Genomic DNA, 10460 nt, shown 5'->3' with positions numbered 1-10460 from the left:
ATTTTAAACAAACAATGGCAGAACTTTGTCTGATTTTTATTTATTCCCCAGTTTAGGAGGGCTGCCATAATTTTTATCATTCAGTTTTTTTGTTTTTTGATTTCATTCAAGTTCTCACAAGATTTGTACAGAAGAATAAATAAAACTTTAAACCTCAAGTCTGATTTTGTTCTAGTGATAGATATTGTATACTTGTCTTTTGGACAAGTGGCTTAAAAAGTTTTTGGTGCACACTGGAATGATTCAAAGTATACTTCATGAAAGAAGTATAATATAGCTAATAGTTCATTATATTGAGTCAAATTGCAATAAGTGGAGAGGAATGGTTGGTTGCAAAGATAACTGTGCTATATTTTTTGTCTTTAATTGGTTCAACAAATAAACTATGTCCAGTAATTCTATTTGTAAAAGACTATTTGATACATGTATATAAAAGTGATTGAAAATATTTCTGACACTGATCCCCGCTGCAATGGAGCCTTGAATTTCAAGGTTGCCATCACTTTTGTCCAATGAAATATGAGGCGGTAAGCTCCATCAGTAACATTGCCATTGTTAAGCATCAAGGATGTCACATGATGTCAAAGCATAATCAATACCCACTTTTTTTTTTAAATTCAATTTGTTGAACTTTCCATGTAATTTTTTAGGGGGAACTCCAACTAATCTACATGTATTTATTGCCATATGACAATCAGCATCCTGAACTATTTACATGTACTAATTGTCGTATAAAAGGCAGGGATTTGGAAAGCAGGGACCAGAGGACCAGAACTCTATAATTCCTATTCCTTCTCATCCAGTAAAAACAAGACCATAATAAGACAGAGGTCTGTTTATTGTTACATTCTACAAACAATTGGGTCTGTAGGTAGGCATTTTCATTTCAATTCAATTTTTTTCACATAGGTTTCACCTTTATTTTAACAGAATCAATTGGAGATAATCCAAGATCATTTTCCTGTCAAGACCTAAATAACCTCCTAAAGCTCTCAAAGTTAGCAGAAAGAACTTAATGAACTAAATTATTAATATTCATGGACATTTTGTATGTATATATGTCTATACTTGACGTCACATACAGCACATTTTCGATTTAAAGCTCTATTTTTTAAACTGTCGGGACTTATCACTGGAGTTGTCTCTCTTATATTTAATCTGTAGATAGTTCACATATATGCATGACGTGATATTTCCAACGAGATGTTTATTGGCTGAAATTGTGAGTAACAAATCCTTACAGGAAAATCCTATACTAATATCCGCCATGTTGACTTCTACGGGACGACTTGTTTACAAACGAAGTTCGTAAGTTCCCGTCGAACTCTGGTAACAATCATCTGCTTGATCAACTTCTCGGTGTTGTACGATGTTCACGTAGAATAAATCCGAGATATCCGAATTAGCGCCAAAATGCATTCTGGGTTCTTTGGTTTTTGGACAAACCATTTAAACGTAAACAACATCTCCTAGCAACCCCATCACTGTAAACATGGTCGACTTTTGACAATGTAAATATTGGGGCAGAGAATAAAAATCTTACTGGAATTTAACGATTCAATGTTTAGGGAGAAGCCGTTTGGCTTAAGGAATGAGCAAGTAATTTGAGACAATTTAAACAACGGTAGGTGTCAATAAAGTCGTAGAAAATATTTTTATTCCAATATTAAAGTATCTTGTCTATGTGACGCCGAGTATAGATGCAGACCACATTGTTGCTACTGGGGTGTTGGTAATTTGACTGAATTCATTTCTTACTTGAAAAACAAGATTGAATTCAACCTTACTGAAAACTTTTATTAAAAATCAAATTTGCTAATACATGTACTTATTTTTATATAATGTGAATTTTATTGTTGTTTTACTTCCATTTCAGAGTTTGAAGCTTGGATACTGTTTTATGGTCATGCATGTGTATATACTTATTGCTTCAAGACGTTAATTATCTGCACACAGTATTGATGGAGGTCTTTGTTGAACATATTCAGGAGAAGCTAACTGATCATGCTGATAGAATAATTGAATTTCTACTCTTCTCAAGTGGCAAGCTATCCTTTATGAATGAATATGACGATGTTAATAAACATTTTGAAACCGTAAAATATGTAAACGGACTCTAGAAGATATGTTAACAAAACTCTTACTGGAAAGACATTATCGAGTGTACTGGAGTTATCAGTTCTTTAATATGCAAATTGATACCCATTTACGGTATGTTGTAACACATTCGCTACTGGCTCAAATTATAATTAGTGAAGGTGTTATCTTAATGGCTAATTAGGGCCCCGCCTTAGGCAGGTCGCCCTATAGTGATTAAACTGTCTGTCCGTAACAAATTTGTGTCCGCTCTATATCTAGAGAACCGTTATGATTTCATACTTTGCACGTAACATGTATATTAACCAACACCAGAGGGTGTGTCATAATGTATGTACAACTTCCTAGGTCAAAGGTTAAGATAAAAAACTTCGGTTTCAGTTGACAATTCCATGTGCTGTGGTGAAAATCGTGTCCACTCTGTATCTTGAGAACCGTTATGATTTCAAAGTTTCTAATTGATATGTATATTAATCAACACCAGAGGGTGTGTCATAATGTATTTACAACTTCCTAGGTCAAAGGTCAAGGTCAAAAACTGGTTTCAGTTGAAAACTCTATGTCCTGGGGTAAAGATCTTGTCCGCTCTATATCTTGAGAACCGTTATGATTTCAAAGTTTATACTTGATATGTATATTAACCAACACCAGAGAGTATGTCATAATAACTTCAAATAATGCTTCATATCAGCTTATTTACCACATGTTATTGACAGCGGGCCCACAGAGATGGCTCCCATCTCAAAGATATCTAGTTGCAACCAACTTTGCAGGTTACATTTATTTTCTGTTGTATTTCATAATACCAGATAAAATTGTATATTAATTACTGCTCGTAATTATGACCTATTCATCAAACACATTTCCCACTTATTTCACACATTGGAGCCCACGTTTGACATGTTTACGATTTCGTACACCTGATGATCTAAGGCTTCAGAGCCATTGACACACCATTCAATAAAAAAATAATTGAACAGGCGGACAAAGTACACTTTAGCACAAACACAAATATTAATTTAATTCAGAAATATTATACTTAGTAACATCGTTGGAATAATATTCTGTTGAAAACAACCTGCTCAACTCAGATCTTCGCTGACACCTACGATAATAATGCACATGTCTGACCCTCAACTTATCTCTCTTTTTTTCGTCAATTTTGGTCAAATTTAGGCAATTTGACTTATACTCCACATCAATTTATAGTCTGGAAAATACAGTATATTGATGAGTTACTTATCAAGTTCGAATTTTGTTCTGGTTTGTGGATTTTTGGAGTTGTGACCCTTTAACTTAGAAAAATGACTGTTATGACAAGTTTTCTTAACTTTTTTTTCCCAAATGCTTGGATATATTGAACTGATTTTTTGTGTGTAGCTGTAAATTAATGTGTTATTGATCAATTTTGTTCTGGTTCCATGCTTTTTGATGGAGTTGTGCCCCTTTCTCTTAGAAAAATTCTTGTTCATTCCTAAAAAATCTGAAGGAGTTTTAATTCTACCTCAACTTCACTACAAACTTCTTTTTTAATTGACCAAACTTGTTATCATATATTTCATGTATATAAATACTTAGATAAAGTCAGTTTTTATGTAAGTTTACTTCCATTTCAGAGTTTGAAGCTTGGATACTGTTTTATGGTCATGTGTGTATGTACTTTTTGCTACAAGATATTAATTTTCTACACACGTTGTTGATGGAGTCCTATGTTTCTGTGTCTTCAGTGAGCACATACATTAGAGGCAAATTGATCATGCTGACAGAGTAATTGAATTAGTTCTGTTCTCAAGTGGCAATCTTATATGGTAAGAATAGAAAGTCTTAATTAAAAGAGGAATAAATAAAGCAGGGAACAATGGGGACCAGGGCCAGGTTCAAAAGATTTATCCACTGGATATGTTTTGTAGAATCTATACAAGTTATCCAGTGGATAGCTATTTATCCAACGGATAAAGTTTTGAACAACTGGACCCAGATCACTGTATTTGGGTCAGTGATATAAACAGCCAGTAGTGGTATTTTTTTGCAATACTCTCAGAATGCTTGTTTCTTATGGCCTTATATACAATAAATTTAAGGATTTTAATTTAAATGATAAAGATGAACATTACCCTTTTGTAAATAATTCTTTCAAAACTGAATATTTTTTTCTAAAAATAATATTATATGACTTTACGTGAGACAAATAATAAAATGAGTGTGGTTCAGGTCACAGCTTTAAATAAAATGAGGTCGATAGTCTGGAATTTTTTTCTTTTTTTGAATATTAATTTTTTTGTAAACAACACATGAAAGTCAGCTTAAATAACGCTACATCCTGCAAGATGAATGCCTAAGTGTTCAATGAAAATATTAATTACAATAACTGATCACTAGACAATCATCACAGACAGGATTAAATATCAACAGACTGTAAATTTAATGCTTAAAATTGTCTCCTGGCAGCAGCTGCAAGCAAGCGCTCAGCCATGGTTGTTTACCGTTGTAAATACCAAGTCTGGTGTGAAGAAGTTACAAAAAAATTCAGGATTACCCGAAGTGGGTAGGGTTGGTTATATTACTATTATTATTATTATTATTATTATTGACTTTGGCAATAAGCTCTAGGGTTAGTGGCAAAAATTAGGGTCTGTCCACATAATGACTGGAAATACATTTTATTTGGGGTGGGTGGGGGGGGGGTGGTTAAATAGTGATGGAAGTGTCCATCCTTCTGTTGCACAGGGTCCCATTTCTTTTCCATTGCTCTTCCTTAACACCACAGAATAGAATTAAGTGAAACATTCACAGAATATTTATTTCCTATATTTTCCCATTCCTATTTTAGATTTTGATTGGAATCATCTTGGTGGTTTCACATGGCAGATACAACAAGAATGGATATGATGAATATGTCAAAGAGATAACAACTCCACTGAGATGGAAATATCAGCCAAAGGCCACCCATGGGTCTTTACTGAATGAAAAGGAAATCCTCATACAACAGGGCAGGAAGCAGCTGACCCCAAAACAACATTATACACAGGTACAGTGAAAAAGTTCCCCCATATACTCCAGCAACATAAAAGTAAACTGAAAAAAAATGAAACAGTAAATACAGAGGCCAACATGGACCTGTCATTTGAGAATATGGGGACAGGTGGGGCCCATCTCTTATCCATTACTCATCCTATACCACTGAATTGAATTTAATGAAACTTCACAGAACTCTATTATATGTTCCCATTGTGCACTTCCTATTTTATTTTTTGATCAGAACCAATTTGTGGGTTTCACATAGCAAAACATGACTTTGTCTTTTGTGAATATGGGGACAGAGGAACCATTTTTTATCCATTAAACTTTCACTGAATCTTTGTTACATATTCTCATTGTGCAGCTCTTTTATATTTTGATCCTAATTAATATGGAGGTCACAAGGTGCATGTTATCAAATGGGGAGTGGAGAGTATCAAGTTGGTGAGCATTGCACTAAGTTTTTCTTGTTTTCTTATTTGGCCTTATCAATATAACAGTATTTTCCAGAGTAAAAGTCTCTACTTCTATACCTCAAGCTAACAAAGTTTTGATGGATATTATGAAATGTGCCAGTCTGCCCTTTCTGTCTGTCATAATATCCTTTGCAGGCATCTGAACAGATTTTTTAAACAGTTTATAATACCATAAAGCTAGGCATGTAAATGGTCTTAAAAAAGCTATTACCAGTTGTCTACAAGAGGAGATAATCAAAATATGTACAAGTCAAAAGCTCTTAAGCCCAACTCTTGCTAAAACACTCATTGAAGTTTCTTGATAAAATCTAGTGAAAGAGCTTAACTTAATCTTTCATACATGTGTCTCAAGATACACCCCAAATAAGTTACTACTGGGGTATTTATAATTTAACTGAAATCGTTTCTTGCTTTAACTTGAAAATAATAAGGATCAAATTTAAATTCTAATATGACATCCTTAACAGGCTTTGAGACCATAACTGTGGTCGATTTTTGATTGCTATAAGAGCAGCACGCAACTTATGGCTTGTGTGTGTGTAAATTACTATCCACCTAAATCATGAGCAAACACATTTTAACATTCTGATATATATCAGCTGTTTTCATTCATTTCAGTAGTGTGATTTATTACAAATATTAAAGGTTATGTTTTAGAAAAGTCATTTTATATTCCGTAAAAATCACTCACACACTCGCCACATGCACCATTATGTATGAAACCGAACAATTACAACCGTCAATGAATGAAACATTGTACCTGTCCATGTGTGAACACTGTGACCTTATAATGCAAATGACTTTTGCCATATATAAAATCGTTCTACTTAACTCACACTTTTCTTCATTATAAAAGATACAGCAATGCAAAATTTTACTAGGGAACATTTCAACTGACATAGTGTAAAGTGTACAGCCAGATATGGACAAATATAGTGGGTCTAAGGTTACCGCAATAGGTCATGAAAATGTAAATAAGTACCATTATTGTCCTATTAGAATTGAAGTAAATCTCAGAAACTCCATTTTATCATTGTTTTACAATGGGCTGATCATTTTTGCCACATTATTTTACCCCGCGCGGTATCCGAGGGATAAAATATTGGCATAAATGGTCCACCTGTGGTATATGGCAAGCTTTTATGGTAAGAAAAATTATTGTTTAAAAGCCTTGTATAAGGGAAGGAGGAACATTTTTTATTACAACCCACAAGAAGTTGAAAAAAGATATAAACAAGGCAATAATAAGATAGAGGTCTGTTTATATATTACCCCGGTACATTATACCAAAAATTAGGTCTGTTGGTAGGCATTTTTATTTCTTTTTTTTTTTTTTTGGGCGCACAGCTTTCACTTTTATGTCAACCAAGTCAAGAGGAGATAATCCAAAATATAATTTACTTGTCAAAACTCTTTAAACCCAGTTACTCTGATGAACCAAAGTAAGCAGAAAGAACTTTAGGTAATTAACTAAATTATTAATACATGTATGTTTAGATGTGCACTACATTTGTTGCTACTGGCCTTATGGGGTGTTGGTAATTTCACTGAAATCATTTCTTACTTGAAAAATAATGAGTTTGACTGTAACCTTACTGACATCTTTTATTGAAAGGTCATCATATTTGATAATGTTTATATAATGTAAATTTTCATGTAATTTTACTTCCATTTCAGAGTTTGAAGTGTGTATATATTTATTGCTTCAAGATGTTAATTGTCTGCACAGTTTTGATAGAGTACTTTGTTGAACATATTCTGGAGAGGCAAATTGATCATGGAGATAGAATTATTGGATTAACACTATTCTGAAGTGGCAAGCTTATATGGTAAGAATAAGTATTTCTTAAAAGAAGCAGGAATGTCAGAGACCAATTTTCTACACTTTTATCATTTACAAATTATACATGAAATTTGCATTCTGTTTGCTTCAACAAATGTTTCTTCTGATAGGGAATTGCTTTTAGAATATTTGTTTAATATTGGCCATCAATACTGAAAGTTATCTCTGCCTTCAAAATTTAGCTCGAAAAACAGTGGTCTGGGCACACAGTTTAACCTTTGTCTGTCATTCTGCGACTATCAGTTGTTCGGGGCTTTTTCTCAAAATGCCTTGAGATACATGTTTTGAATTGATTTTTAGCTCACCTACCTGAAGGCCAAGTGAGCTATTGGCCTCACTTGGTGTCTGTCATCGTCGTCGTGAACAATTTTTCAAAACTCTGACACTACTTGACCAATTTGAACCAAACTTGTTATGAATATACCTTGGGGTACCCTGCATAGAACTGATGTGGGGATTTTTTATCTGTTGAAAAACATGATAGCCATTACTAAAAATAGAACTTAGGGGTCAGACAGTAGTTTTTTGCATATATCTCCAAAACCGTTAGGTTTAGCTAATTCTGACAGCAGGAAAATGTGTTCAGCAAAATGATCAGATCTATCTGTGGTCAAATTTTCATTTTAATCCGTTAAGCTATGTTGGAGTTATTGCCCTTTTTCAACATTTTTGCTATTTTTATGTTACTTCTTTCAAAAATGTTCTCCTCGGACACTACTTGACCAATTAGAACTTAACTTGGTATGAATGTTTCTTAGAATATACTGCATAGAACTGATGTGGGTATTTATGATCTGTTGAAAAACATGGCCGTTACTAAAAATAGAACATAGGGGGTCAAACAATAGTTTTTCGTATATATCTCCAAAGCCAAGTTCTTTCAATAGCTGAAATTATCCATATTATTAGGACTACAAAAGTCTTCAGGGATAGAAAGTGGTCAGACAATTCCTTGTGAGAGTTATTGCCCTTGAAAAGGGAAAAATGACAGGGTTTTTTTTTTTACAGTTTTCAGCTAATATCTTGAAAACTATGATAGAAATTCTTCTTAAATTTACTGCCCTTGAAAGACAAAATTCAACAATTGAGCAATGCAGACTCCTGGGAGCCTGTTGTTTGTATAAAGGTGTTTATTGATTAGTTATTGATCAAGTTCGAATTTTGTTCTGGTTTGTTGATTTTTGGAGTTGTGACCCTTTAATTTAGAAAAATTACTGTTATATACAGTTCTCTGGACTTTTTATTCTAAATGCTTAGAGACATTGAACTGATTTCTTGTATACAGGTGTATGTTAATTAGGTACAGATCAAGTTTAAGTATTGTTCTGGTTCAATGCTTTTTAATGGAGTTGTGCCCCTTTTACTTAGAAAAATTCCTGTTCATTTTTGTTTTCCATACTTTTTTTTTTAAATGCCTCGTTATATTCATCTGATGTTTGGTATGCAGATTTATATTGATGATTTACTCACAGAGGTTTTCTGTTCTGTACTGCTTTGTTTATTTTTTAATGAGAAATGATTTTACTGCAGGCCGCGGTATTTGTGTCATGAAGTAAAATTGGTTTTTGGTCATCATCTTCCTAAAAGTATCTAGTTTCAGAATTGTATTTTGACATATTCATAGTTGGAACAAAGTGGCTACCATAGCTATAGATAAAACACATGGTGAATTGTTGTTTTACTTTGTCCATATCATAAACACTTGAAGAGATAGTGTGAATTTGAAAACAAACTTGACATGCATAAAAACAAGATCTACATTTTTTTTCATTTGGTTGAAGTTATAGAATGACTTTCTTGTAAGAGTTATTTTCCTCCTTGGAAGGAAAAAAATGATGAATTCTGCAGTTTTTAAACCAAATTCTTTAAAATCATAACAGAGAAAAAACTTGTCAATTGATAAATGATCTTTATAAGGCCTATAAAAAATGTCTTCATTGGGTTAAAGTTGTCTGATAACGCCTTGATAGAGTAATTGTCCTTGTAAGGTGAAACTAAGATGTTTTTTGCCGTTTCTAGCAGATATCTTGAAAACTATAGTGGACAGAAAAAAATTTTTCAATTCATGAAATGATCTTTACAAAAAAGGCCTACCAAATTCTTAATTGGATCAAGTTACAGGAAGACTCCTTGTTAGAGTTATTGCCCATGGAAGGCAAAAGAAGAACCAACTGAGCAATACAGGCACATAGAAGCTGATGAGTAAGTTTCCTTCAAAAATCCTTTGATGTCCTCTGCATATGAAATTAAAATTAATCTGGTCACTATTGTATCACTTAGAGAAACTTACAGAAATTCTGTTACACCGTAAGTATGAAATGTCATTTTCAGCAAATGATGACAATTGATACCCACATAAATAAAATAAGATGAAACTTCAAAGATCTTTGAATATTTATCATCACATCTTATAAATTTTTTTACTTTCAGATATTTGTCAAAGTCTGTGTAAGGCGATTTGAAAACCTATGTAACGGTTTTTAACCAAATATGACTATACTCGGCGTCACATAAATAACATACGGTTAAAATTTGAATAAAAATATTTTCTACGACTTTATTGACACCTACCGTCGTTTAAATTGTCTTAAATGACTTGCTCATTCGTTTAGCCAAACGGCTTCTCCCTAAACAAGTCGCTTATTAGCTTAATCATGCGTAACAAATCCTTACGGGGAAATCCTATACTAATATCCGCCATGTTGGTTTCTACGGGACGAATTGTTTACAACGGAAGTTCGTAAGTTCCCGTAGATCTCCGGTGACAATCGTATTAATTCCCGCCATTTTGTATGTAAACAAAAGCTGATATGCTGGACACTTTTACACAATGCTGTTCTGGTTTTAAGTAGTTAGACATGTCAGTTTACATTGTTTCTGTGCATCATTTACGATTTAAGGCAATTTTAAACTGGATTTAAAGTAAGACAGCCAGGACTCCTGGGTTCAGACATTTTTCTTTTGTTACCAACTCACATGCAACGTATTTTTGTCGGATTTAAAACATTGTGATCGAGTTATTACTC

At 33.3% G+C, this 10460-nt stretch overlaps 1 protein-coding gene across 1 annotated transcript; it reads left to right on the top strand.

Annotated features, from left to right (window-relative positions):
• The first annotated feature begins 327 nt into the window (after positions 1–327).
• LOC148609691 (uncharacterized) lies at positions 328–9919 on the top strand. The gene is made up of 6 exons (XM_088540812.1): positions 328–1624; positions 1877–2211; positions 3714–3905; positions 4928–5125; positions 7269–7420; positions 9865–9919. The coding sequence occupies exons 3-5, from the start codon at positions 3903–3905 to the stop codon at positions 7401–7403; spliced, it is 336 nt and encodes a 111-aa protein (XP_088396938.1). The 5' UTR covers positions 328–1624; positions 1877–2211; positions 3714–3902; the 3' UTR covers positions 7404–7420; positions 9865–9919.
• The last annotated feature ends 541 nt before the right edge of the window (positions 9920–10460 follow it).

The sequence above is a fragment of the Perna viridis genome, chromosome 8, assembly GCF_037379345.1.
Source record: "Perna viridis isolate PV_CMFRI_1.1 ecotype Kerala chromosome 8, ASM3737934v1, whole genome shotgun sequence".
NCBI classification, from domain to species: domain Eukaryota; kingdom Metazoa; phylum Mollusca; class Bivalvia; order Mytilida; family Mytilidae; genus Perna; species Perna viridis.
Note: the sequence above shows the minus strand (reverse complement) of the source record. Positions and strands in the feature narration are given on the sequence as shown.

Coding starts and splice junctions, on each gene's coding strand:
- LOC148609691 (XM_088540812.1), top strand. Junction 5,126..7,268: donor CAAAACAACATTATACACAG/GTACAGTGAAAA, acceptor CTTCCATTTCAG/AGTTTGAAGTGTGTATATAT.